The following is a 26672-nucleotide window of genomic DNA, read 5'->3' as shown; positions in this document are numbered from 1 at the left end:
CATAGATGTATGGATGGACTTACGTTAAATATATATCGCATATATACAGAATGTGTGTTTTTTTTTTTTTTTTGCGCTATGTATATATATATATATATATATATATATATATATATATATATATATATATATATATATATATATATATATATATATATATATATATATATATATATATATATATATATATATATATATATGTATATATATATATTTAGAATATGTTGATCGCTCCAATAAATGTTTAAAATTCGAGCCTAATGCGAAATGAGGAAGCCGTTCTTTCAATAGTCGAAATCCTGTTTGCGAGGACACTTTTGGCGGGTGTGTCCTTCCTCGCGACATAGGCCGCATCGACGCGTCCGATTCCCAGCTGGAGCCGCTACACCTGCACCAGATTTTGATGAGCTGGCTGCTTGGAAAGGTATTTCCGAACATTTATCGATTAAAAATGCATTACATTAGTTAATACTGAACTCACCTGGCTGCCCATGTGAATCGCCCCATTGAAAAAAGCCGCAGGACTTTTCGCGATTCGCGCATGCAAAAAAGGGTCGTCCCTTATTGGGCCCATCCTTGCGGACGATCAGACTGCTAGCGGGCTTGTCGCAATTGCATTTGGTGCTGCCATCGATAGCGGGTCGTTGAGTTATAGTCACAGTGCTGCTGGAATTAGGCCGGATGTGTGAGCTCTGGGAGCTGTTGCTATTGCGATTAAATGTGGAGCTGGCTTGGCTGCTGCTGCTGCCACGATTCCAATCCATGTTTTCTGTACTCCAACTGGAGGTGCTGCGCGCATTTGTTAGCTGGCCGCTTGCCCTTTGCTGTGTAGCTGAACTTGTCCCCCAGTTTGAGCTGCTGTTGCCACTTGTTGATGCTGCTTGGGCAGCACTTTCCGTACCCCATCTAAAGGTTGTCGGCGATCTGCTTCTTCCTTGTTCCAGGGTTCCAGCACTGCCCCAATTTGAATCATTGGAATTTTGAGAGTTATTCCGGTGCGCTGCTCCCTTTGTACCCCATGAGAGAATTTCTTGGGAATTGCGCCTTTCCTCCCTGTCAACTACTGATGTGCCCCAACTGGATGAGCTGTTGGTTTCCTGCCCTGCTACCTTGCCCGAATTGCTGATGTTCGTGGCGGGAACAGCTACTGTTGGCTGCTGCTCGGCCCACTGAAAGAATTTGCACTCATTAGGTTTGGGGCATTTGTAGTAATGCCGGCCCTTGTTGGGTCCATCGCGCAGCACAGTAAGCTGGCGAGCAGGCTGATGGCAGCCAGTGCAAAACACCGCAGTTGGAGCTTCAGCTGCAGAAGCTTCATTTAATCGCGCTCGCTTCACTGTTGGCTGCGCTTCGGCTGCTGCGCGTGCCTGCCTGCCCCATAGCATGGGAGCCTCCTCGGCCTCGTAAGCGTCGCGCATCCATTGGGTCAGGCTGCTGTCCAAGTTAGCTGCCATTCTGTTATTGCTTGTGCTGTTGCTGTTGTTGTTTTCCGCCAGCAACGACTCAAAGTCCGCATCATCATCTGCAGCAAATGCTGCTGCAATGTCCTCATCCAGCTGTTGAGCTACCGCGGATCCAGACTCGGCTACAGCTGCAGCTGCCAGCAGCTGCTCATCGAAGCCATCGTTGTCGCTGTCAAAGAAACCATCTAGACTTGCAGTGCCCCGACTATTGGTGTGCGTGAAGAAGTTTCTTATGCCACCTGCAGCTGTTGTTGCTGCTGCAACATTCGCTTTTTTCTCTCTAGCTGTAGTTTTGGTGTTCCGTTTCGGCTTGGCTGGTTTTTGTGGGCCTGCATTATTTGCTGAGCCCAAAGAATTGCCACTTGCCGGATGAGTACCTAAACAGGAAGCGGTCCCACCACAAGTTTTCCCTCCACCTCCACCACCTCCACCCGGTCCTGGTCCTGGTCCCGGTCCCGGTCCTGGTCCTGGTCCTGGTCCTGGTCCTGGTCCTGGTCCTGGTCCTGGTCCTGGCCCTGAGCTTCCCGCCTGTCCCACAATTCTGCCCACGCGCTTCACTTGGTCCAGGTTGATGTTGAAGGTGCTTCTAAACAATTCATCACACCGTAAGCAATTCTTGTACCATCCATAAGGAGCATTGAACAAACCACGATAGTAGGCGGTGTTTAGCTTAAATTTGAGCATTTTATAGCCATCGCCACAAGTTGGGCAGCATTCATCCAACACGGTTAACTCCTTGCACTCCTCCGGCAACCAAATGACATTTTTGCAGTCCGGGAAATTAAGGCAACCAATGAAAAAGCTTGTCTGATTCTTTTTGGGTTTTAAGGCGAGCGGTGCCTGCTCGCATTTAGGGCACGGGAAGAGCTCGTGTACCAAACCACTTGACGGGTTCGCGGTGGCGGCCGTTGGCGTTTCGTTAATCCTTTGCGCTATTTTGTCATCCATGGCTGTGATCTTGTCCATAATCTGCTGGTAGGCTGTTTTATATTTAGCAATTTGTTCGCGCAGCACAAGCTTTGGATCCTTTTCGCCCAGGCAAATGCGTTTCAGATCAGCTTCGAATTCAGCGCGCAGCAGCGGCTTCGCCAAAGTCAACTCCATGGCATCGTAGCCCTCGTACAATCCCATGCCAATAACTCCTGGCACTAGAGCTCCTTTCTCTACCACGCCTATATAGCCGCGCTCCTTTATCGTGTTGATGTGCTCAGCATGTGTTGCATCTGTGCCGATTCCGTGTTTTTCCATCAACGCGATCAAATCAGCTTCTGTAAGCAGCGGAGGCGCTGTAGTCGCTCCCTCATGCAGCATAATCTCCGTCGGCTCAAACCGCTGACCCTGCTGATAGTTATGAATCTGCTTCGCACTCCACTTATCATACACATAAACGTCCAAATAGTTCCTTTCGTGTATAACCAATCCACTGGCGCTAAACTTCTCTCCGGCTATATCAATGCTAACAATTGTCTCCGAGCCTACTGCATCCTTGCTGACGCATGCGAGAAAATGTCGCACGACCAGCTCATATACGCGCGCCTCGTTGCCCTGCAGATCTGTTAAATTTAAAGTTATAATAGGCCAAGTTTTCAGTTACTCAATTCAACTTACTTGAGACAAGCTTAGTGGGGTGGATAGGAGGATGCGCTTGATCGGATTTGTTTCCGTTCCTTGGATTTGGTCCCCACTCTAGAACACGTTGCGCGAATGCACCCCACGCCTCGTGCCCCGTTTGCTGTTCCACAAGGGGTGTCAATTCAAATTCCTTAGAGAACTGGTTAGTCTCGGTACGTGGGTAACTTATAAAACCCTTGCTATAGAGTTTTTCGGCTATGGTCATCGTTTCCTTGGCAGATAGCTTCAGTTTGCGTGAGCCCAACTTTTCCATTTCCACAGTATCCAAAGGCGTGGGTCGCCACTTATGCTTCGGTTTTACCACAACGCTTTCAACAGTGGCTCGCGGCTCTGGCTCTGCCAGGCAGAGCAGCAAATAGTTCTCGCATGCCTCTTTGTCAAACAAACGATTACGTGCCCAATTGAACTCCACTGTGAGATCCTCAATGGTGTGCAGCACTACAATGGGAGAGGATGGAGAATATTAAATTTTTTTAATAAATACAGATACTATAACAGATAGTTCCAAAAAACTCCTCTGCCATATAGTTTCATTGGAACCATTGTATGAATAACTACCCCTAATTTTCCAGAAGGGCTCGGAGACAAAGGCTTCGATTTCCTTATAGCGCTCTGCTACGAAGCCCAGTGTGGGTATTTGGCAGCTGCCATACGAAATGAGCTTGTCTGCAATATTGGCAGGGAATAGACGCTGTAGTCGCATTGTTTGGAAACGTGTAATGGCTGCGCCAGTTCGCAAATCAAGCTCGGAGCGCACATCCACCGCATCGCTCTGTCGTTTGTCCGGCAGCCCTAGTTGCTGCAAAGCGCGACGGACTGCAACTGAGGTAATCTCTGAGAAAGTGGCACGGTGAACGGTCAAATTGGGTTTGATGGCGCGACATACTTCAATGATTTCATAGCCTATGTTTTCGCCCTCGCGATCGCAATCCGTCCAGATTATCAACCCTTGACAACTACGCACCTCGCGCTCCAACGTTCGTTTAATAGGTAGAAAGTTTTCGCTGACGGTCTTACGTATGGGTGCATCGAAAAGTGAGCGTGGATCGACATTTCGCCAATTTCGATACGATTGAAGAAACTCCAATTCCATCAGATGTCCCGAAACGGAAGTCATAACCATTTTGGCATTACGGCCGCGTACTGGCGCCTCAAAATCGTAAACCTTATTGTACACCGAATAGCCTTCGCGCTGCATTGTATTTAATAAGTCCACAAATAATTAACAATATAGATTCGTGGCTCACCCGCTGAGCAGCGCCATTTGAAAGTAGGCCTGCAATTGTTTTGGCCGCATCATTCTTTTCCGCCACATTTAAAAACTTCATATCCTTCGGTTTCTTACTATAGGAACGTGCATTTTTTACTAAATGTAAGCATTTGAATGCATTAACAAGCATTTGAAAACTAATTTAGCAGGAAATCCATGAAATCCCGCCTTATTTTCATTAGAGATGTGTAACAATTTCGATTAAAGCATAATTTTTGCAGTGATAATTGCTCATCGCTAAACAGGATTTACTAGTCATAAAAAAATGGGTCGTAACTAGTGATGTAAATTTGAATGAAAACATCGATGTCGATGTCCAACTTAAAAGTATTCAACATTATTTAACAAACATAAAAATATAATAAGTAAGAAAGCTCTAGTCAAGACTGCTCAACTACGAGATCCCCTGAACCCTTCGAGCAACTGATATTTGAATAATTATTCGCACATGCACACACACACACAGGCATATGCACGCACGCATAAACACCCATTGGCTTCAGTGCACTGCAGTGGCTTACTATGGGAACTTAATTGCTTAATAACTAATCTTGGGGATGTACTTTCTTCATGAAACTTATAGTAGTTCCTGATCATATGTGTCAAAGCTCCAGTCTCTAGTATTTGAAATTAGTCATTTATAAATATGTGGATCGGGGGGTGAATATAGGAGTGGGGGGTAAATTTTAACAAAAACCGAAATTATATAAAATTCATATTGGAGTCTCTAGCTTTAAAGATGTAGGAGATATAATTTTATATATTTTCGATAAGGCTTTTTATCGATAAAAATAACGGGATGAGTTATCGATTTTTGGTGATAAGCTCGATATCCGCGCTATATATACGGACATTTTAAAAACAAATTGAAGTCTCTAGCTCTCGTATCTTCTGAAATCGACGCGTTCAAACATACGAACAGACAGACGGACGAACGGACAGACAGACAAACGGACAGGGCCAAATAGACTCAGCTCGTCGCCTTGATCAAGAATATATATACTTTGTGGGGTCTGCCACGCCTTCTTCTGCCTGTTACATACATTCACTAACCAGAGAACACACTAGTTGTGTAGTCTTTGTGCTCTCTAGTTAGTGGTATCAGCGAAAACATCGGAAAACATCGGTAAAAATTGATAATAAAACATCGATGATTTTTTACATCATTCTGGTAACTGTGCAAAAATATCGATATATATTTATGCTTAGACTTTCGTATTGCTGCCTAGGGGGGGCTATCCACAGACGAATTTGTTACACGAACATGTTCGTCGAATTTGCCTAACTATGCAAACATTTGCACAAACATGTTCGAGGACATAATTTTAAAACAAATTTTGTACTGCGAACATGCCAGCGGAAGAAAACATCGAGCTTAATGGCAATCAATGTTTATTTAAAACAAAAGAAAGCACCTGACGAATACATGTTCGTCTGTGGATAGCCGCCTTTATCAGTTTGTATATTTAGTATTGAAGTAATCGTTTTTCTCTACGATAGTAGTCGTTAATCGCTGTGCGCCATAACTTATCGAATTTGATTCGAACCGAGTTCAATAGGCACCCTAAAAGGCATGATACAAATTTGTCTAAGCGAGACCATGAAATATCTTTTTAATTGTGACCTTAATTAGTAGTTTTTCACTCTATTAAATGAAAAGAAACACAAAGTTTATATTTTATGTGAAATTAATAGCAAATACGAAACTATTTATTTATTTATTATACTCTCTCTAAAACTTTGTATTCACTTCTATCTTTTTTTATGTTGTTTCTTAACTTTGATTTGCTTTTACCATTTTTTTGCTTAGTAATTTTTTTTGCATGTTTTTGTTTTTCTTTTTTTTTTCTTTTTTCAAGTGAACGTAAGGATAGCAGGAAAAAGTATGTAAATACAAAGTAGTACCTATATATATTTATATTTATATATAAAGATGCTCAATCAATGCATTTATATTGCATAGTTTTTTTCGTCTTCTAATATTGTTAGTTTTTTTTTATACGGCTCTTGTTAATTGTGGACTATAAAGAGGCGCTTAGCTAATTGCACCCTTTGATCGAATGCAATTTACATATACATATTAACTTATATATTCCGTAATTATTAGTAATTTTAAGAGCGTTTTTATAATTTAATTTAAGACGTTTATAGATTATTTAGCTCTAGGATTAGCACATAGAGCCACCAACAGTTCCAAATGTCGCGTGTTTGTGTGGATTGGTGTGTGCGGCAGCTTGCCTTTTAGTTTAGAATATTGTACATAATTTTAGCATGTTTTGTTTTTTCTTGTAATTTTGTTTTATACAGTTAACGATGTTTACCCTGCATGCATTTATATTCGGATTTATGTATATATATAGTTATTTATATATATATACATATCTAAATATATGGGTACTTGCATGTTTTGCATATAGAATAACAACAAATAGAAACACAATTAATGTTTTCCTAACGATTATGAGCCACGTAGAGCCGCTAGACTGACACTAAGTGCAGCACATGGCGTTTAATCAACGACGCCAGGAACGATCCTCAGACTCCTCATCCTCCTCTTCATCCTCGAGCCGCAGTTCTGGCAGAGTATCGCTGCCCAGCAGAGATTCGCTCTCGCTGACCGATGAATGCAACAATTGCTTCGGATTATCCAGCTTATCACCAGATGTTGAAGTAGTTAACACTCCCGGCGACTTGTCAGCCGGTGCGCCCATGGGTACAACGGCGGGAGTTGACACCACTGGTGCCCACGATATCTGCAAGTTGGAATTGGGGACGATAAGATACAATATATCTTATCTAATCTAAAACTACCAATCAATGTCGACCGTTAGTTAAGACTCACCTGCAGTCGCTTATCTTTGTATATTTTGCCACGGAGCACTGCTTGCTCGGCATTCAGACGTGTGGCGTACGAGATTATTAATTGGGGTATCTCACGGTCCACATCGTGTTTGGATATCTCGCCGAAATGCTAATAAATAACGGGTGTATGGATCAGTAAAATGAACTAGTGAATCTGCTCAGTGACTAGTCAACTAGTATATATTCATAATGCATTCATCATTCAATGCTACTTGGCTAATGTAAACTCACTTATAATGATATTATAATGAGTGATTATAATAAATCAGCTACCCAGATACGGTCGATCCCTTACCATATAAAGAGCCGTAAGTAAACGATTGATTTTATAATATATAAATATAAACAGCACTACAATTCATTCCAACTCGAATAATAGTCTAGTGATTTTGTTTTTTGGTTGCAGCACTCACCTTGAAGTGACCCAGCACAAAATCAGCTTCCTCAGCGGTAAAGCCAGTGACCACAATTGCTTTTGGTCGACGGTCGACGCGGGTTGGCCCCTCGGGATATGTGGCACGTTTACGTGCACCGCCACCGGGCAGCTTGGCACCACCTCCGCCACCCAGGGAGCCACCTCCAGTTGAAGCAGAGAGCGTGCGCTGCAGCTCTTCGAGACGCTTCTGTATAGCCGTTGTATCGTTGCCCTCCTGTTGCTGGGCAATTAGCTCGAGCTCCATATCGAGCAGTTCTTTTTTCTGTTGCTCTTTGGTTTTCTTCACGGGAAGCGTTTGCTGCTGTTGTTGTTGCTGCTGTTGTTGGATTTGGGCCTGGAGCTGATCCTGATCAGCATGCACATCTTTGCGCAGTTTATCAATCGTTGCCTGCAGAACTTTGATCGTTTCCAATGTCGGAGCACGCTGCGCATCTTGCGGATCCATACGCTCAACCAGTTCCAGCGCTGTCTTCATCTGCTTCACATAGCTCTGGAGGAGCTCCTGCTTACGCTTGCGCAGCCCATTCGCTAGCTGGTGCATTGCCTTTTGTTGCTCCTCCTGCTTTTTGCGTATGCTCGCAGCATTCACTGCCGGCGTTAGAGCTCTTGCTCCACCAGTTGCTGACGCATTGGCCGCTGTCGCGTTCGCATTGAGCTTCAGCCGCATAGAGGCGGGTGCTGCGGTGCTTGCCAGTCCCTGCTCCGTTGTTGGTGCTGCCAGTGCATTATTTGTTTCTCCAAGGGGTGTGGCCTGGTTGGGTTGACTGTTGTTGTTGTTCGTGTTGGTTATCTTGGCGCTGTCTGCATTAGGTGTCGGCATTGCAGGCACGTTATGCAAATGATATTGACTTTTGCGATTCACATTCGGGTTGCCCGACTCATTGACGATGTTATTGTTATTGTTGTTATTATTGCTACTGCTATTGCTGTTGTTGTCGTTGTGCCAGAAAACCTTGATGAAGCGATTATTGAGCACTGCCTCCGTGCTGCGATAAGCAACATTTGCCTCGGCATGCGTGGAGAATGTAACGATTGCCGCCTCCGGGTCGCCTTCGTATGACACTTGAATATTGACAATTTTGCCAAACTTGGCGAAATGATTGTTCAGATGCGCTATGGTGTTCAGTCCACGCGGCACTTTCCGCAGCTCCAGGGAACTATTGTGCTGTTGCATATTGGGATTGACCCGAGGTCCTAGGCGACTATTGATTGGCAGCTTGCGCATTTTGCTGGGCACATCGGCTATGGCCACACTGTCCTCCAGCTCAAAACGCCGCTTTCCCATGTCGGCAGCCAGCCCACCGCCCCCGCCGCTTCCTACCCCACCTCCAACGCCACCATCCATTACTGGTATGGGTATTAGTTGACGCTGCAACGGCGTTGTCACGGCTGTCGGATTAAAAGGGAATGGCATCATGGGCGGAGGCGCAGGTACTTGCGGCGGCTGGCCTGGCTGGCGCGCATAATCAGCAGGATTGGGCACACCGTGGGGCGCACAGGCACGCACATTTCCACTGAATGGATTAATGCTCGATGGGCCACCCTGGGGCGGCACGGGTAGTGCCTGTGGTGGACCACCGCCAGGCTGAGGCACGCCGGGTACTCCAGCAGGGCCGCCACGTGCCCAAATCTCAGGTGCATCGGGATTGTACTCGCGCATGGACATCATTAATGCTGAATTGTTTATACCTTCGAATACCACAGGATTAATTCCATGATCCCAGGGGCAGGTCTCGCCGCGCACACAATATCCCTTTTCATCGAAGTCGCGACAACGTTGACGCCCCATTGCAGCAACAGGATGCGATACGGGCAGTGGCATAGGCACAGCAGGGGCTACAACGGCAGCAGAGGAGCAAGCCGCTGCTTCCATGCTGTTTGAGCTGTTGTTAATGTTGTTGCTGCTGATGTTGGCACCACGCCGAGCATTGCGCGATTCGGGTGAAATAGATCGACTGCGTGGAGAGTGGCGACTCTTGCCGAACCGTTGAGTGCGCTCATCCATGCTGCTGTTGTTGTTGCTGCTATTGTTGTTGCCGATTCGTCGCCTGTCAAAGTTGTTGGTGCTGTTGGTGCTGTTATTATTGTTGCTTCGTCTGTGTCGTTGTTCGCTCGTTCCACCCGGCGGCGACTTATTGCGGAACTGACGCTGGCTCTTCTCGCGCTCATTAATGCGACGATCTCGCGACCGTGATCGCCTAAAGGAACGTTCATTGGAACGGGAACGGGAACGAGATCGAGAACGCAAAGAGGCGCGTCGCCGGCGACTATCACGAGGCTGATTCTCCTTATCAGCGGCATAGGCACCAGCTGGACCGCTGCTGCGCAGAGGCGGACTAGCGCTGCGCACAAAACCTGATGCGTTGACTGTGCTACCTCCACTAGTACTGCTGTGATGATGATGCATTAGCTGTTGCTGCTGGCTGTGAGAGTCTTTGGTTTTGTGCTGCAATCAAAAGGAACCCATTAGAATCATTGAAGGAGTACAGTTGTCTTTACCTACATCGAAGGCTATCTTGGTGCTGTGTGTACCCGTGGTATTGGCATCTGTTGGCATTGCGCTGGACGCTTCGATGGCGGTTTCTCTGCTGCTATTATCGCTTCTTAATTGCTGTTGATTGTTATCGGCTTTTATCACAATGTCTTTTGGCGCGGTTGTTGATGGTGGCGTCGGCGGTGATGAGTTAACAACAGCCTCAATGTCGGCTACACCATCTAAATCAGGTTCCAGCTCCAGTTCCGCGATGTTAGCTGTTGATACGGGCATTGGAGTGGGCATTGATAAATACTCCTCGCTGGCAATCGCATCGAATAGACGATCGACGAATCGTGTCGTCTCCTCTGAAAGAAACACATCCAATTGCTCGATCATGATGCGTTTGAGATCCTTATCCGATTTGTCTTTTTTCAGCAACGCGATTACATAGCGCGCCAAAGCCGAGGAGTCAGCATCGCAGCTAATCAAATGCAAATATATAGTAAAAACAAGGAAACATTTAATAAAATGTGTTTATCGAAGCTCATTCAGTTACTTACAGTGGCTCAAGCACAACGCTCAGCCAATCCTTGAGCTTATCCGAGTTTTCCAATATCATTTTATTGAATGGCCCCAAATGTTGTATGCGTTCTGATTTATACGTTGGTCTGCACTGTAGATTTCCTTTTTGTTGTCGTTTTAGGGGGCCGAAATATACTTATTTTTAATATGACCTCTGCCACACTCTGCTCACTTTGTCTCTGTCACACTCACTGAAGGGTGTGCTTCGTACCAACTGCACTATACGCTATACGTATATATATATATATATATATATATGTATAAATGTATATATATATGTTCAATATTAGCTAGAAAGCTGCAAATATACAAATATATTAGCACGTTATTTACATACATATACTTTAAGTAAAGTACTCGCAATACTTCGAATGTTAAGTTTATTACACACGTTTTATACTAATTATTGCTGTTATTATTATTATTATTGTTATATTACTGTTGTAATTGTGGCACAAGGGTAGTACTAGTGGACTTCATTCACACTTATAGTAGGCTGTGCAAATTTTTATTATTTTTCCCATTTATTTTTACTTTACTTTATTGATGTAAGTTTTCTTCTATTTTTTTCTCTGACAGCTGGCTTGAAGGCTCACCACTAGGCAGCCATTTGTTTGTGTATGTTCCAATAAGAAAGTTTCTCGATTTTGCCACCCGATACTTTGCTTGCGTACTACAGCCACACACACGCACACACCCATATATGCATATGCGACACACACACATTACATTTGCACTCACACATGCAATGGCAGCAGCTAAAATTTTGCGCTCAAATTTTAGGCATTTGCTTTGCGCTTTTCTATATTTCGACACTTTTCACACATACCTTATGCACTTAATTAAACTTATACAATAGCTTTTTATAATAAATAATTGTTTTTAATAGTTATTTTTCTATTTTTCACTGCACTTTATTGCTAGTCGCAAGGTTGCTTTCTTGACAAGTTGGCTACTGCATATCGCACTCCCAATCGATACAATTCGATATAGAAATCAATAGCACCTCTGAATGCCTCTAAACGATATTTTTAACGATAGAATCGTTTCATATATCATACCTAACTCGTGCACGCGCCTATTCTTTTGTGAGTAGGTTAAATTATACTTCAGTATTTGTTGAAATTGATCTATAATGTGCAGCATTGGCGAAGATGACTTTGGCGATGAAGGTGGCACGCATGCAATGTTGCCTAGCTGCTCAGAAACTGGCATTGTTTTAAGGGCTGGCGACTGCAGCAAGTGCGGCCAAAGCTCACAACAGCTTTACAAACTAAACTTTCGATCGGCTGAATGTAGTGAATGTTTTCTGAAGTATGTCAGGCACAAATTCCGCGCTGCCTTAGGAGCTGCGAAGGTGCTGCCACGCAATGCTGAAATTTTGCTGGTGATTGATGGTAGCTCAGAGTCTCTGGTGCTACTTGACATGGTGCACTTTGCCCAAACCCAAAATACGTTTAAGCGGTTGCACTGCAATGCCCGTGTTCTTTACGTTGATGCTCATTGTTCGCCCATAAAAGAAGAAGAGAGTCCTCTCCTAGCACTTAATGAGCTGCAGAGGCGTTATGAACCCTTTGAGTTTTATGTAATTCAACTAAATGGCGACCCCCAAAGCTTGCAGCTTCTGAAGGACTACACAGTTCGCCAGCTGGACTCCATTCTGGATCAATTTAACAGTTCGACTTCCCGTCAGGACTACATGCAGCAGAAACGTAAATTCCTCGTAGGTGGTGTGGCTATGAAGCTGAAATGCTCACATGTTTTTGAACCCAGCATAAGTCCCAGCTTGGCTACACAGCTTCTGACATCTGTGGCTCTGGGACGCGGAGCAAGCGTTGCGTTGGATGTCGCCTTGCTGGATGATCGTCTGATGGGAGATGTCAAGTTGTTGCGTCCCTTGAAGGATCTCAACGATCAGGAAGTGCAATTCTATGTTCATGCAAAAGAGCTTAAAGCATTTCGTGTGGATGATCCTAGTCATTATCCATTATCCGGAGGTAGCTTGCAGAGCTTGACTAGGGACTTTGTGGCTAATCTTCAGTTGAATTATGCATCCACAGTGTCGACAGTTTTTCGGACAGGTGATAAAATCGCCCCTAAACGCAATTCCAAAGAAATTATGGCTTCATACTGTGCACTGTGTCAATCTCTACTCGATAATAACATCTCCGACACTTTGCTGGCAATTGAATACTCACGTGCTGTCTCCGAAGTCGGCGTGGAACTAAAGATGAAGAGCAGTTGTGACGTGCTGGAACAACGAGTCTTAGAGCGTTTGAACGAAAAAGAAGAGCTGTGTCATGCATGTCGGAATATACAAGCAGAGCTAAGTAGTGGTACCTTAATCTAATTAAATCGAAGTTTATGTCAAAGTGTTTAACTATCTTTTTATAACTTGGCTAGCCGCGTATTTACACGCGTTTGCAGCGGAAAATGTCCGTCAAGTGAAGGCACATTGCAAGCAAAATCCACATGTTGAAAGCTGTAAATCATATACCGATTGAAGCGCTTGGCTACAGTGTTGAGTTCACTAATAGAGCACGGCAATACTATGGATTCGTTGCAGTACTCTGGCTCTGGCAAGTACAACTCATCGCCTGGAAGCACGCCAATGAGACAGTCATTTGTGCGATAATAGATGGGCTGAAGCAGTGTAGATCCCTGTGTACTGCGGTCATATGCAAATTGTAGCAACTGTTGCCAACCTGGAATGCTCATCAGACGCGCCGTCTCGTAGAGCAGTATGTATGGTAACCAAATAAGACCCTCTCGACTTTGAAGCCAGGAGTCGGAAGGCTGTAGCCAGTAAGCCGCAGCTACTTCAGTTGGTTCAAGTAACAAGTCCACGTTGAAGTTCTCCAAGGCAGCCAAATAGTAAACCGTATCGTATTTGCGACTCGAGGCGGATGCTGGTGTACGCCAAATGGACCACTCGTTGAGAGCCCACAGGTCTGGGATAACAGCCAAATGTCGACACAGCACAAGAAATTGCTGTGCATCATTGTGCACTCGCTGCTGCCAATATTCACGATCGAACGGTTGTACCAGTACCTGCGCTGGCTGTCCACCATTCAAATTCTTGAGATTCTTGCGACACAACAGAATGCCCACTTCCTCAAAGGTTTCTCGTAGCGCTGTTAGGCGAAGTGAGATATCACGAGAGAACTCTACACCTTGGGTCATGAGCTCCGGTCTACCCATTGATTGCCGGCTGTGCAATAGCTTTAGCTGGTCCCAGGAAATTCCACATTCTTGGAAGTAGATCAACCAATCGGCGGATTCATCTGCCTGAGCATCGAAGACGCCTCCAGGAAAGACACAGTGATTAAGTGCATAAGATGTGCGCTCTGTCCGTTTCATTAGCAATACCTGTCAGTAATAAGTGGAAATCTTTATATAGTTGAACATGAATAATACTATTCTTTATTCTTACGTTATAATCGTATTCCTTTTTTGTATGGAACGCTTGTTTGCTTGCCAGTATTAAACTAGCTGAGGGCCTGTATTGGATCTGATCTGTGGTAGCCATATCAGCGATTGACAACTTGTAGTGGCGTTTGTAGCACTAAAAACTAAATCATATTTTATTTTCAACCTTTGCACCGCGCAGCTGAAGTTCAACAGCTGACCAGATAAATTGGGGATATCGATACATCTTATTGTTGACATCAAGCAGCTGCCGGATCGACTGACGACTGACGGTTGGCAAGCTATCGCCAATCGATAGTTGGGTGCACTGGCAGCCATACCATCAGCTAGATCGATAGATCTAGCTTGAATTGTATTTGTTGTTATTGTTGTTATTACCTAAACTATGCCGAAGAAAGTTGTGGATAAAATTCGTCATTCAGCTAGTCTAATACTTCTGTCCAGAAATACTAAATTTCCACCCGGCAGCTCAGATTATAATGTATGTATATTTTGTTATATATCGCAAAGTTGTAACTTATTTAAATATTTTCAGGCGCTACTCTTTACGCGTAACTCCAAGTCGACCTTCATGCCCGACGCTTCAGTGTTTCCCGGTGGCGTTTGTGAAACTGTGGACAGCTCTCCAGTTTGGCTAAGACACTTTAGTCGCTACGAAGGGAGCGCTAAGAAATTAAAGAAGATATGCAAAGGAGCTGCGAGTACGAAGGGCTTTAATGAAAACCTTAATGCGTAAAGTAGAAAATTTGAATAGTTTATTAAATTGTTGCTTTATTCTTTATTTTCTGTTATAGTGATATTTCACTACGTTTGACTGCATTACGGGAGACTTTCGAAGAGATGGGTATTTTGCTGTGCCGTGATCGCAAAACTCTGACCAGAACTGATGGCTATGCACAATTCAGTGAGCAATTTGATCGGCAGCATTGGCAACGTATTGTCCATAATGATGCCAGTAAATATTTGACGCTCTGTGAAGAGTTGGATGTGGTGCCCGATCTGTGGTCGTTGCACGAATGGTCTGCCTGGCGCACGCCGTCTACTTTCCAGAAGCGGTTCGAAACCGTCTTCTTTTTAGCTGCTCTCCAAGCCCAGCCGAAGGTGCTAACAGAGCCTAATGAAGTGAAGGATTATAAGGTTTGCATACGGCGAAAATTAACATAACAAGAAATAGAACAAAGCAACAGAAACTAGCTGTTTGTAAATGAGCTCGATCAATGATTCGAGCTACGTCTACTCGGTAACATCCGACTAGACCTGTCTTGATTAGAATAGAAATAGTAATTAGCTTGTATTTTTGTTTCCCGAACTTATGTATATTTTCCTATCTTATATGTATATGATGACCTCAATAGTGGCGTGCTCCTTTGGACTATCTGAAAGCTGCACTCAAGAAAGAACTCTGGCTGCCTCCGCCACAATATTACGAACTTTCACGTTGTCTCAACTTTCAGAAGTTGGAACAATTGCGCCTGTTTGCTCAACACCGTTCATCCGAGAGAGACGTGGTCATCCATCCAGTAATATACAAATGTACAGATGGCTTCGTTCATCTACTACCCGGCGACGACTTGTATCCCTTAGATCCGGATGCGAGTAGCGAAAAAATCGAGACCGGGATATCAATGGCCGAATTTCGCACGCTGGCCAAAAAAAATTTGCATCGTTCCGAGCATAAGAATCAGCATGAATCGCAGCTGATCGTCAATTTTGAGTCAGCTGATGGTCACGTTATTCCTTTAGATCCAAAAACTCATTAGATATATGCAATAACAAATAACTTTATTAACAATTTGTAAGTGTAACGTGTGTGTAAAGCATCTGTTGCAAGTGTGTGTCCACTATAAAAGACAACAGAGGCTCAATAGGTGCATTTGTTAGTTAAAAGACAAACTATTAATTGTTAAGTTTGAACTCCAAATAATCAAGAAATGTAACAGATTTTATGCGCTTGTTTTCTGATTGCCCAAAAAGTTGAGATTAGTGAGATTAGTTCAGAATATTTCTATAGCTGACCATAGAATCTTCGATAAGCCGAAGGATATATAATACACAACCTGAGGACTAGACCGTTGGCCCAGGGGCAATTATTAGTCAAAGCAAAAAGCAAGACCAAAAAAGTTTTTGATCAACAGGATCATCTATTTATCGTCCTTTCCATACCAAAGCTGATACAGATAGGAGGCTTCATCGGCATGATCATAGCTGCTTTCATATTCCTTTGAAGATGGCTTATTTGCCTCCTTGTGACTGCAATGCACAGCGATAGGATAGAGGGGGTGGGAGAGAATGAAGAGAAAAAGAAACGGTTGTAGAGCCGAATAATTATTAATAATTCTTTCACCTACTCGTAGGATATATAGCCAGGTTGTTGCCAACGATCATGTGGACTCTCCGGCTGCTTGTGGGAGGGGAAACATTTCTTGCACTCGACCAAGGCACGTTCAATGTTCTTCTGTGTGCTGAGCAGCACGCCAAGCTTATTGTCGATCTGCCAGGTGCTGGCGCCTACATGTTCCACCGTGTGCCCGATTGCCGCCAATTGGCGATGCTGCGTGCTGTTTATGGAACGCAATCCGTGTTCCAACTGGTGCACCTTGCTGGCTGTTAGGCCAGACAACGCCGTCAATTCATCCAGATGGCCGACTTTGTTCTCAATTAGTCGTTGGGACTGCTCCAGCTTCTTCGCCACTTGGACGAGGGCCACTACTTCTTTGAGCACGGACTGCTTGAGCAAGTTGTCCAGAGCTGAGAGACGCAGAGTCACGGATTTGGTAGCCTGATCGAGACTATGCTCATGTTTATTCTGATTGGCATCCACCTTGGAAATCAACTGCTTGATATCCTGCTGCCCACGTGCAAGATTCAATAAAGCCCAATCCGTTTTATTCTCAGCTGCCCGAATGCTAGCAGTCAGGTTACGAATTCCATGGGCCGTAAGATGAAAATTGGCAGCTGTGCTCAACTCGAGTCTCTTGAGGCCATCTTCCAGGCGTTCAATGCCGGCAACATCCTGACCCAACAGCCTCAACTTACCCTCAATGCCCTTCTGCGAATTACTTATGCCCTGCGCCTTGTTGTCCAATTGTCGTAGAACCTTTGTATTCTCGTCCAAAATGCGACGTATGGAAGCGTTGCTTCTGTCCGGTCGGCTATCCCCAAGATTGGCAGGAGCTGCTTCTGCTGCTGCTTCACCTGCCTCTCCTTTCTGTTCCTGGTGAGGGATGACGTAGGAATATTGAGATTTGGCTATTAACTTCATCAAAAGATCTCACCTGATCCTCTGGCTCCTCCTGAGCCCTGCAGCTGCTAACCAGACATACAATGAGCAAAACTAGTTGTAGTTTCATGGTTTTCTGCTTGTTTGATTCGCTTCGAACTGCGCCACGTTAGCGTGGGTCATGGCTTAAATAGTCGGCGTTGTAACGTAGTGGCACGTGCCGGTTGCACTTTGACCCTATCAGCCACAGCGTACACTGCTGTTATATTCTATTTGATATAAGTTAGAAGTTTGTTATCTTTCTTAAGGGACACCCATCATATATTCATTTCTGATATCAAAACATACGACAGCTTCCAGTCTCCATTCACAATCAGCTACTGCTGCCCTTCAATCTTTGGCGCTTAGCTCTTGGAAACATCAAAATCAAATAGTTCAACGACATTTCGACTGCGAAATAGTTCTGAAAATATGTGTTTGGGCACGTCTTAATATTCTACTATGATTGCTTCTACGTAAAGCCCACTTGATATAAAGCTTTAACTGAAGGTGCACGAGACGTGCCGAATTTTAGAATTTCCGGCTGCGTGCAGCTGCTGCTGCGTCGTAATCCCATCAACGGATTCCAAAAATAGTTCATTCACTAAAATTTAAGGCATTTTTAATTAAATAAGTAAACGCTTATATAACTTGATTTGCAAAATGTTGAATTTGTTCAGAACATAGGAACAGAAATGTGTACTGTATAATGGTGTCAGGTATGTACATATGTATGTATATACATACATATATCTGTACATATAGCTTAAATTAAAAAGTCCTTCGTCACCAACGGCATAAATCTCATAACAGTTTAAGGAAATGGTTGCGTTTTTTATTTTTTACAATTTTTTACACCCTGAACCCATTTTCAATGGGAAATCAGGGTATAATGGTTTTGTTGAAATGTATGTAACAGGGAGAAGGAGGCGTGGCAGACCCCACAAAGTATATATATTCTTGATCAGGGCGACGAGCTGAGTTGATTTGGCCCTGTCCGTCTGTCTGTCTGTCTGTCCGTCTGTCCGTATGTTTGAACGCGTCGATTTCCGAAGATATAAGAGCTAGAGACTTCATATTTTTTTTAAATGTTCGTACTTACAGCTTGGATATCGAGTTTATCATTAAAAATCGATAGCTCATCCCGATCTTTTTTATCGATAAAAAACCTTATCGAAAACCAGTTATAAAATTATATCTCCTACACCTTTATTGCTAGAGTCTCCAAATTTTTAATGTATGCTTATATGCAATTTATACAATTTCGGTTTTTGTTAAAATTTACCCTTCACCCCTATATTCACCCCCATCACCCTCACATTTGTAAAAGGCGTACTTCGAATTTTCGTATTTCATGAAACTTTCAGATTATGAATATAACATAGATATACACATACTTGCCACAGCACAAGTCCCTAGGATTTGAAATACGCCTTTTACAAATGTGATGATGAGGGGGTGAATTAGAGGTGGGGGTAAATTTGGACAAAAACCGAAATTGTATAAAATGCATATAAGTATACATAAAAAATTTGGACAGTCTAGCTTTAAAGATGATTACTGGTTTTCGTTAAGGTTCAAACATACGGACAGACTGACAGACGGACAGACGGAAATCGACTCAGCTCGTCGCCCTGATCAAGAATATATATACTTTATGGGGTCTGCCATGCCTCCTTCTGGCTGTTACAGACATTTAACAAAACCATTATACCCTGATTTCCCATTGAAAATGGGTTCAGGGTATAAAAATTGCATGTCACCATGAAGCGTAATTATGTACATATGTATAATCTGGAGTAAATAAAGAAAGACGGTCTAGATATTAGCAGCATTATTACTATTCTCTCTGCATTACATAAATACTAGAGGTTATGAATTAATATACACTAACCCTGGAAGGCTTTCGCTTCTTAAGGAATATAAAAGATTTTGCTATATGCCATAGTATTATAGATAAGTTTTATTTGATATCTCATATATAAAATGTATAATATAATAATAAAAACATCTTTATTTTTTCGATTGTTTTACAATTGTCTAGAAATATTTATACATATTTGAATATTGGCTATATATGTATATAAATTAATATATATTATATGCATCAACATTTATATAATTATTCGTCTGCCGTAAAATATCATTCAGCAAATTCACAAAATATGAAGTTGAGGTCTTAGTAGCCTTCCGATGGGGAGTTGCTGCCATGCCAGAATGAATAACGTCTATTTGAAGACACGTCGTGTGCTTGAGGAGAATAGGATTTAGCTAGTTGTGCTGGAGAGGAACCCAAGTGGCGCGGTGGATGCTGCGAATATTGATTCTGGTCACATGGCTGCGGATTAGGAGCAGGTCTCTTGCGCTCGGAACCAGATGCAGGAGCGGACTGGTAAGGTTTGGGGCGATTAGGCTTTGGCTTGGGCACGACCGCTGGAACGGATTGATAGGCAGGCACAGTTTCCCAAGGCAGAGGTTGCTGCCAGGAGACGGAACTGGAACTGGTGTGCTTGGCAGGTATGGCTACATAAGAGCTGTAGTTGGGATTTCTAGGTTTGCCGAGTATTGGCTTATTGGAAGGTACTTGGGCATAGACGCTGGCGTAGTAAGAGCCTTGAAGACAGATAATAAAGTACTTGAGATTTAAATTATATAGATTGTAACGCGTGCGACGTACCCTGCTCATTGGGTTCCTTATGGCTCCAGACCTGTGAACGAGGAGGGGGAGCTACGTCTGCCAACTCAACTTCATAGGAGGGATGGGATGAAGAGCTAGAATGTTTGGCATAATGAGCTGTTTGACGTCTATCGCATGCCTCCAAATCCAACTCGATTCTCTTTTGGGAGACTATCAACTCTCGAAGAGCACTCTCAATTTGCCAGGAATTTAGCGGCTTCAGCTGGGACAGTGCATGTGTTAACTTCTCAAACTGGGCTTCCTGTGTGCGATTCAAGTTAATCAGCTTACTAGTCAATGTGATCAACTTGATGTTGGAATCCTCGCTAATCTCCTTGAGGCGCGCCAAACTCTTCAGCTCCACCTCGATGTTGACTTGGGATGTCTCTAGGCTATCAAAGGAACACTGCAGTCCATTCAATTGTGGCAGTACAGCGCGCGTTATTAATTTTGTCAGATCTAATATATTGTTTTCAATGCTGCGTGCATTCTGTAGTACATGTCTTTGATACCCATCTAGTTTCTGCTCCAGCCCGCTGATTTGTTGCTTCGTAGAAATCTGCAGACGGGCCAAGCTTCCCAATTCCTTGGACACACGATCAGCATGTATACCAGACTTAAGTGTGATGTTATTCAACGCCTCCTGAACGACCACAGATTGTGCATCGAGAAAAAGGTTGAGTTTGTCCAGTTGGCCATCTACATTTTTGATCGCATCCAGCCAGTCACGTTGCTGTTCGATGCTGTTTTTAATGTTTTCGTTTGTGGCATCGATGTGACGTAGAAGCGCTTTGGTTTCATTTAACTCCTTTGTGTTCTCTGCTAGCAGTCGCTCGATACTTTGTGCACTGCCTGTACAGATGCAGCTCAACCAAATGATGGTTAATGCAAGATTCATAACTGCTTTTACTTACAAGTGACAGACGCATGTGCCTTGGGATGAAAGCTGCTCGCCCTTAAATACGCGAACCTATTGGGTAGCTGCGGTAGCACGTGTCTGTCAGCATCTTGAACTATCTAGCAAGTGAGTTTTTTGTGTTGTGGGCACATAATAAATGCATATTATTTGGGCTGTTTCTCGTTAATCGAAGTTTTTTGAAGAATCGGCACGAATTTGAATGTCAGTGTTGATAAACCCATGTAGCTGTCATCCGTTACATTCAGGAGCAACAAGTAACCGCAGCCGATAGTGTGTAGCTCTAGTGCCGATAACCGATGATTCCTTGTCGATGATTCGTTGTCAGCTGTCAGCACTACCTTTTGCAGCTGTTTAGAGAATAGGCGCTGACTGGGTGAAAAAGAAAAATATATTTCTCCTAGAAAGAGAAGTCAACATATATTGTGTATAATAATAAATGCAAAAGTCGTTTATTTGTATTAGTGGTGTCCGAATTTCGTTTTACATTTCATCATTAACTACGCACTGTTGTAAGTAAAGCGAAAGACGTGAGCAAAGTTCAACAAAAAACTTTCGGAGCGACAAGAAGCAAAGCAAACTTGCAAGATGGAAACCCAACAAAAGCAACAAAATACGATCGAGGCTGATGCAACAGCCGATACGTCATTTCTGGGTGCCGCATTTCGGGAAATCTTCTACAGTCCGATGAATCTGGCATTGCTGTCCATCATTTGCTTCCTGGTTTATAAGATAGTGCGTGATCGCTGCGAGGGCCCGGGATCTCGGGACTCGGCACAGAAACCGGCTGAGCCACAGTTGCCGAAATTGCGCCGAGACTTCACTATCAAGGAGCTGCGCGAATACGATGGCAACCAACCGGATGGTCGTGTTTTAGTTGCGGTCAATGGTAATGTTTATGACGTCACAAAGGGCAAACGTTTCTATGGACCTGGGGGACCATATGCCACATTTGCCGGACGCGATGCATCAAGAAATTTAGCCACTTTCAGTGTGGTGCCCAACGATAAAGATGAGTACGATGATCTGAGCGACCTTAACATGATGGAAATGGACTCGGTGCGTGATTGGGAAATGCAATTCAAGGAGAAGTACGACTTTGTCGGTAAATTGCTGCGTAATGGTGAGCAGCCGACGAACTATGATAACGATAGCAACGATGAAGATGAGAATATTGACGGCGGCAGCAAGAAAGAAAACTAAGTGGCGAAATGGGAGGTGTATGAAAGGCATGAAAAACTTTTGCTGCTTAACGATGATTAGCACAAAAGGCGACAAGTGGCGTTCGACTTGGCAATCTAGTTACAATTTTACACCCAAACACACACACACACATCCCTTACACCCTCAGTGTCATAGGCAAGCTGTAAAAACATCTAGATCTAATGGAAAACTATGTTATAAGATTTATATGTATGTTAAACAAACAAACAAACCCAAAAAAAAAAAAAAGGAATATATATAAAAAAGGTAAAAATTATTGTTGGTATATTCAAATCAAAATTGTGCAACAAATTGTATGCTTAAATATGTAGAACAGTAAAAACACATAAACCCTGGCACTGATCGTAAATGGTCTATAAAATCACATTAAATAAAGCCAGAATAACATGAAATGTCAAAAGCTGATTAAATATATAAATATATATGTATATGTATGTACAAATGTACTTGGGAACACGTTGAATGCAAATTCTTTACTTAATAGTTGCGAGGGCAGGCTATTAGATTGTGCATAGGCTAGTCAGCCGCTTTAGTTGACTGAATTGGTAACAAATTAGTTAAAATGCACGGGAATTCCATAAAATATCTTTTAATAAATGTACATTTATATGTACATACTATTATCATAAACAATTAATGTATTTACATAGGTGCAGCTGTACCCCCGCCCTCTACATACATATGTATGTAAATTCTGAGCCACTCGATAGCTAAGTAATCGCATAGCTATCGATATCGTTGTTGTCGGCGCAATAAGGTAATCCAATCAGTAGCTAGCAACAGGTTGTATTGATAACGAATCAAATAGTCGAAGCAGTCTAAATAACTAAACTAAATATTAAGTAAATTCATGCAAGCCAGCGGAAGCACAGCGAATTCGAGTCCTAGATGGCGTCTTTCGGCGAGCCTCATCATAGTGACGCCCGAAGCAGCAGCTGGCGAGGATTACAATGTTCGTGGCAAATCTGCAAAGAATAACTATTGCTCTTGTATATTTAATTTTGGCATTCTTAAGGTGCTCATGTTAAAGCGTACTGATGCGATAGCCGTGGCTACTAACCAAACGGTTTTTCCGGGCGGATTGCTGGAAGTGGAGGCGGATGAGAGCGTTGCCTGGCTTCAGTACTTCGAGGAGTTTGGTGTTTTGCAAGCGTCGCTGCGTGGTCTGGTACTGATCAGCGAACAAAGGCCAACCATATTAGCTCCACAGGGTACAGGTTGCTATGATCGTTTCTTTAAACGTTCTAAAATTTGGGCGCGGTGAGTACAAGGTGCAAATTATATGCAAATTATATCTAATCTCTGTGCTTGATTAGGGAGATAACTCTGCGCTTGGCGGCTTTGCGTGAGTGTTTTGAGGAAGTGGGAGTACTGCTGTGTCGCAATCGAGCTCAGGTTCATCAAACGGCTGCAGTTGCTCAGGCAGCACAGTTGGATGCAGATTCTCTGAAGACCTGGCAAGCTCGCGTGCACAGCAACCCCAGTGATTTTTTGGCCCTATGTCGACATTTAGAAGTAGTTCCCGATTTATGGGCGCTGCACGAATGGTCCGCCTGGGCGAGTCCCGCGTTTGTTAAGAACGGGTGAATCATTCAACGAATCCAAATTTTAATCATTTTACTATAATCAACATTTTTACTTTTTAGTTATGAGACTGTTTTCTATATGGTCTTCCTGCAATCACAGCCAAGCCTGCTCATAGAACCCACCGAGGTGAAGGAGGGTCTAGTAAGCCAAGCAGTTCTTCAATCTATATGGTAATCATATCTTAATCGTATATTCTTTAAACAACTTGCAGTGGCGCTCACCTCTTGAACTACTACGTTTGCATCAGAATCAGGAACTGTTTTTTTTGCCGCCTCAAATCTATGAGCTCGGTCGCCTGTACTCCATCAACGATTTCCAGAAGCTATGTCACTTTGCCTCGCAGCGCGGTCAACTGGGCTGCACAATGTTTATGCCAGTGGGTTACGTATGCAGCGATGGCATGGTATTTGCGCTGCCAGGTTAACTTTGACTTTGAATTTACCTTTAGGCTCGTGTGTTAGCTTTTAATTTCTTCGATTATTTGCAGGCGACGACTTATATGTGCCTGAACCACATTTGGTCACCAAGCCCATTGAGTTTTCTGGAACTGTTGCCGAGCTGAATGCCCGCTCCAAATATTTGCATCGTTACGAGTCTACGACAGCAACTGATTTTCAAATACATATCAATATTCCAACTTTGAATGGGCATTTGGTTCCTAAGCAACTGCCAAATGAAAAGTGCAAGCTATAGGCCATCAAGTTTAAGCTAAAAATGAGCATTTCATTTTAGTTTTTGTTAAGCTAAATATCAATATCATCTAAAGTATGTATTTAAATAAAAAAATGTAAATAATAATGTAAATGTATGGGCAAACCATATACACTGTAAATATAAATATAAATGTATATAAAGTATGGATGTTTAAAGTCCTCGCCATTTATTGTCCAATGGTGTTTCGATATAAAAAACAAGTAAGAAGACTCTAGTCGAGACTGTCCGACTAGGAGATACCCTGAAAACTCCAATCTGATATTCTAATCACTCTGCACTTCTTTTCGGCACACATAGATACACACGCACGTATTGGAACGCGCTCTGCTAACTATGCTGTAAGCAGCGACTGCGCTTGGGCTGCGCTGCAGTGTGAGCAACATTATAAGAATTTATTTGTTGAATAATTTAATTTCTAGACGTAATGAAACTTTCAGAACATAATCATAATGTTCAAATGTATGTATATTCCAAAGCACAAGTCTCTTGTATTTGAAATACGCTTTTTATAAAGGTGAGGGTGACGGGGTAGAAATAAGAGTGGGGGGTAAATTCAAACAAAAATCGAAATTGTATAAAATATATATAAGTCTACATTTAAAATTTGGAAGCTCTAGCTCTAAATGTGTAGGAGATATAATTAAATTTATATAATTAAATTTATATTTAGAGAAAAACTTGATATGCGCGTGATATACACGGACCTAGGAAAAAAATTTCAAGTCTCTAGCTCTTATATCTTCTGAGATCGATGCGTTCATACATACGGACGGACGGACAGACAGACGGACAGAGCCAAATCGACTTAGCTCGTCGCCCTGATCAAGAATATATATTCTTTGTGGGGTCTGCCATGCCTCCTTCTGCCTGTTACAGACATTTAACAAAACCATTATACCCTGATTTCCCATTTTCAATGGGTTCAACAAAATTTATATATTAAATAATGCAAAACATATATGCTATAGATAAATATATATATGTATATGAAGAATTTGAATTTATAGTCTTTACTTTTTATTGTAAGTGACACTAATCATATGCATTTAATTAGTTTCAAGATAGGATAATCGAATGTATTTATTTTGTTTTCTAAATTGTATAGAACATTACTAGTTTATTATTATTTTTATTGTAGTTAAAAATATAATTTTTATTTTAATAAATTTAATTAATTATTTATTTCAAATTAAATTTTAGTGCGTAATAGTTTTATATAAATTAGATAATTTATATTTTAATCTAGTTTCCCATTTCACCCATTCAAATGATGTTAGCATGCTTTTAATAATTTGTTTATCATTTCCCAAAGATCTTTCCTTTTAGCTTTTTCAGGCTATATTTATTTGAAGAATAATTTCCATTCCCAGTTGCTTTAATGCTTTTTAGCCCTCCCCACTACAGAGCTTATGCTAGGCAAGAGGTCAAAGAAAATGTGTGACCTCTGCTTAGCATAGATAAGGATTCTAGCTGTGACCCGCAGTTAACGGGGAGCAGCGACAAATTGTTATTTTGTTATTATTTTAAGCGGATTTGGTAGGTCGTCAAGTGCTTCAATTTAATTAGACTTTTATAGACGTGGCGCTTATTTTTAATTAAAAGAAATGCTTTAGTTTAAGCTTAAGACTAACATAGGTTAGGTTAGCTCAAATTTACTCCAGTAAATCTGTGTGCAAATGTACTTCAAAAGCGAAAAGTCGCGTATATATGTAAATAACTATATACATTGGCATATATATATGTATGTATATTAAGTGGGGGACGTACTGCGTCTAACCGCAAATCAGAGCAAGCAGATAATTTCATCCCATTAAGAATGCATTTAAATCAATTTGCGGTCCAACCCTCGGCTCAGTGCCGCCACCTGTCGTGTGACTTTGTGCGCTTTACCAGCCAGTCAGTGAGCCAGTGAACCGCCACCCGCCACCCGCCAACCCACCCATTCTCTCTTTCAACTACGCTTAAAAATCAAAAACTCTCAAAAGCAATCCCACTCCCCTCCCGGTTTCGTCCGCTCCTTTTCGCTCCCTCACTCCACCTGCTGGGCTTGGTGCGTGTCTGGGTAACTGTTTGTTGTGCATTGTGCGAGTGTGCCCAGCCCTCAAAAATCTCAAGTTGCCGTAGGGGAGACTTCGGCTGCTGTCT

At 42.7% G+C, this 26672-nt stretch overlaps 9 protein-coding genes across 11 annotated transcripts; 4 read left to right on the top strand and 5 right to left on the bottom strand.

The window, feature by feature from the left end:
- Positions 1–227: 227 nt before the first annotated feature.
- Positions 228–4577, bottom strand: LOC6578114 (DNA topoisomerase 3-alpha). Of its 2 annotated transcripts, none has more exons than XM_002004000.4 (5): positions 4343–4577; positions 3654–4287; positions 3072–3533; positions 482–3016; positions 228–412 (listed from the first exon to the last, which is right to left on the bottom strand). In XM_002004000.4, the coding sequence occupies exons 1-5, from the start codon at positions 4493–4495 to the stop codon at positions 285–287; spliced, it is 3912 nt and encodes a 1303-aa protein (XP_002004036.2). In that variant the 5' UTR covers positions 4496–4577; the 3' UTR covers positions 228–284. The 2 variants fall into 2 exon arrangements, with proteins under 2 accessions (XP_002004036.2, XP_043865140.1); XM_044009205.1 differs by lacking the exon at positions 4343–4577 and having other exon boundaries at positions 3654–3917; positions 3982–4070.
- Positions 4578–6035: 1458 nt separating this feature from the next.
- LOC6578113 (zinc finger protein swm) lies at positions 6036–11680 on the bottom strand. Its single transcript, XM_002003999.4, has 6 exons — positions 11551–11680; positions 10700–11019; positions 10167–10620; positions 7641–10109; positions 7208–7336; positions 6036–7118 (listed from the first exon to the last, which is right to left on the bottom strand). The coding sequence occupies exons 2-6, from the start codon at positions 10756–10758 to the stop codon at positions 6879–6881; spliced, it is 3351 nt and encodes a 1116-aa protein (XP_002004035.1). The 5' UTR covers positions 10759–11019; positions 11551–11680; the 3' UTR covers positions 6036–6878.
- Positions 11681–11771: 91 nt separating this feature from the next.
- LOC6578112 (cytoplasmic tRNA 2-thiolation protein 2) lies at positions 11772–13093 on the top strand. The gene has a single exon (XM_002003998.4). It carries the CDS (start codon positions 11857–11859, stop codon positions 13069–13071), a length of 1215 nt encoding a protein of 404 aa, XP_002004034.1. The 5' UTR covers positions 11772–11856; the 3' UTR covers positions 13072–13093.
- LOC6578111 (nucleoside diphosphate-linked moiety X motif 19) lies at positions 13089–14250 on the bottom strand. The gene is made up of 2 exons (XM_002003997.4): positions 14155–14250; positions 13089–14090 (listed from the first exon to the last, which is right to left on the bottom strand). The coding sequence occupies exons 1-2, from the start codon at positions 14248–14250 to the stop codon at positions 13110–13112; spliced, it is 1077 nt and encodes a 358-aa protein (XP_002004033.1). The 3' UTR covers positions 13089–13109.
- Positions 14251–14440: 190 nt separating this feature from the next.
- Positions 14441–16096, top strand: LOC6578110 (nucleoside diphosphate-linked moiety X motif 19). 2 transcript variants are annotated; one of them, XM_002003996.4, is made up of 4 exons: positions 14441–14631; positions 14686–14882; positions 14945–15287; positions 15506–16096. In XM_002003996.4, the coding sequence occupies exons 1-4, from the start codon at positions 14536–14538 to the stop codon at positions 15908–15910; spliced, it is 1041 nt and encodes a 346-aa protein (XP_002004032.3). In that variant the 5' UTR covers positions 14441–14535; the 3' UTR covers positions 15911–16096. The 2 variants fall into 2 exon arrangements, with proteins under 2 accessions (XP_002004032.3, XP_043865235.1); XM_044009300.1 differs by lacking the exon at positions 14441–14631 and having other exon boundaries at positions 14797–14887.
- On the bottom strand, positions 15914–18120 carry LOC6578109. The gene is made up of 3 exons (XM_015165998.3): positions 17426–18120; positions 16499–17364; positions 15914–16400 (listed from the first exon to the last, which is right to left on the bottom strand). Exons 1-3 carry the CDS (start codon positions 17498–17500, stop codon positions 16292–16294), a joined length of 1050 nt encoding a protein of 349 aa, XP_015021484.1. The 5' UTR covers positions 17501–18120; the 3' UTR covers positions 15914–16291.
- Positions 18121–19505: 1385 nt separating this feature from the next.
- LOC6578108 lies at positions 19506–21243 on the bottom strand. The gene is made up of 2 exons (XM_002003994.4): positions 20087–21243; positions 19506–20022 (listed from the first exon to the last, which is right to left on the bottom strand). The coding sequence occupies exons 1-2, from the start codon at positions 20982–20984 to the stop codon at positions 19589–19591; spliced, it is 1332 nt and encodes a 443-aa protein (XP_002004030.1). The 5' UTR covers positions 20985–21243; the 3' UTR covers positions 19506–19588.
- A 104-nt stretch (positions 21244–21347) lies between these two features.
- On the top strand, positions 21348–22618 carry LOC6578107 (membrane-associated progesterone receptor component 1). The gene has a single exon (XM_002003993.4). It carries the CDS (start codon positions 21591–21593, stop codon positions 22203–22205), a length of 615 nt encoding a protein of 204 aa, XP_002004029.1. The 5' UTR covers positions 21348–21590; the 3' UTR covers positions 22206–22618.
- Positions 22619–22854: 236 nt separating this feature from the next.
- On the top strand, positions 22855–24776 carry LOC6578106 (nucleoside diphosphate-linked moiety X motif 19). The gene is made up of 7 exons (XM_044009174.1): positions 22855–23009; positions 23070–23178; positions 23242–23486; positions 23543–23809; positions 23873–23954; positions 24025–24232; positions 24301–24776. Exons 2-7 carry the CDS (start codon positions 23077–23079, stop codon positions 24504–24506), a joined length of 1110 nt encoding a protein of 369 aa, XP_043865109.1. The 5' UTR covers positions 22855–23009; positions 23070–23076; the 3' UTR covers positions 24507–24776.
- Positions 24777–26672: the final 1896 nt, after the last annotated feature.

Source organism: Drosophila mojavensis, unplaced genomic scaffold, assembly GCF_018153725.1.
Source record: "Drosophila mojavensis isolate 15081-1352.22 unplaced genomic scaffold, ASM1815372v1 contig_49, whole genome shotgun sequence".
NCBI lineage: Eukaryota > Metazoa > Arthropoda > Insecta > Diptera > Drosophilidae > Drosophila > Drosophila mojavensis.
This window is presented reverse-complemented; position numbering and strand designations above follow the sequence as displayed.

Coding starts and splice junctions, on each gene's coding strand:
- LOC6578114 (XM_002004000.4), bottom strand. CDS start 4,495: ATGCTTGTTAATGCATTCAAATGCTTACATTTAGTAAAAAATGCACGT. Junction 4,288..4,342: donor CAAATGGCGCTGCTCAGCGG/GTGAGCCACGAA, acceptor AATACAATGCAG/CGCGAAGGCTATTCGGTGTA. Junction 413..481: donor CGATTCACATGGGCAGCCAG/GTGAGTTCAGTA, acceptor CTTTCCAAGCAG/CCAGCTCATCAAAATCTGGT.
- LOC6578113 (XM_002003999.4), bottom strand. CDS start 10,758: ATGATATTGGAAAACTCGGATAAGCTCAAGGATTGGCTGAGCGTTGTG. Junction 10,110..10,166: donor GCACCAAGATAGCCTTCGAT/GTAGGTAAAGAC, acceptor TTTTGATTGCAG/CACAAAACCAAAGACTCTCA. Junction 7,337..7,640: donor TTGTGCTGGGTCACTTCAAG/GTGAGTGCTGCA, acceptor GTTATTTATTAG/CATTTCGGCGAGATATCCAA.
- LOC6578112 (XM_002003998.4), top strand. CDS start 11,857: ATGTGCAGCATTGGCGAAGATGACTTTGGCGATGAAGGTGGCACGCAT.
- LOC6578111 (XM_002003997.4), bottom strand. CDS start 14,250: ATGGCTACCACAGATCAGATCCAATACAGGCCCTCAGCTAGTTTAATA. Junction 14,091..14,154: donor AAAAGGAATACGATTATAAC/GTAAGAATAAAG, acceptor TATTACTGACAG/GTATTGCTAATGAAACGGAC.
- LOC6578110 (XM_002003996.4), top strand. CDS start 14,536: ATGCCGAAGAAAGTTGTGGATAAAATTCGTCATTCAGCTAGTCTAATA. Junction 14,883..14,944: donor TTTAATGAAAACCTTAATGC/GTAAAGTAGAAA, acceptor TTTCTGTTATAG/TGATATTTCACTACGTTTGA. Junction 15,288..15,505: donor ATGAAGTGAAGGATTATAAG/GTTTGCATACGG, acceptor TGACCTCAATAG/TGGCGTGCTCCTTTGGACTA.
- LOC6578109 (XM_015165998.3), bottom strand. CDS start 17,500: ATGAAACTACAACTAGTTTTGCTCATTGTATGTCTGGTTAGCAGCTGC. Junction 17,365..17,425: donor AGGAGGAGCCAGAGGATCAG/GTGAGATCTTTT, acceptor ATCCCTCACCAG/GAACAGAAAGGAGAGGCAGG. Junction 16,401..16,498: donor CCTGGCTATATATCCTACGA/GTAGGTGAAAGA, acceptor TGTGCATTGCAG/TCACAAGGAGGCAAATAAGC.
- LOC6578108 (XM_002003994.4), bottom strand. CDS start 20,984: ATGAATCTTGCATTAACCATCATTTGGTTGAGCTGCATCTGTACAGGC. Junction 20,023..20,086: donor TAAGGAACCCAATGAGCAGG/GTACGTCGCACG, acceptor TCTGTCTTCAAG/GCTCTTACTACGCCAGCGTC.
- LOC6578107 (XM_002003993.4), top strand. CDS start 21,591: ATGGAAACCCAACAAAAGCAACAAAATACGATCGAGGCTGATGCAACA.
- LOC6578106 (XM_044009174.1), top strand. CDS start 23,077: ATGCAAGCCAGCGGAAGCACAGCGAATTCGAGTCCTAGATGGCGTCTT. Junction 23,810..23,872: donor CCCGCGTTTGTTAAGAACGG/GTGAATCATTCA, acceptor TTTACTTTTTAG/TTATGAGACTGTTTTCTATA. Junction 24,233..24,300: donor CATGGTATTTGCGCTGCCAG/GTTAACTTTGAC, acceptor GATTATTTGCAG/GCGACGACTTATATGTGCCT.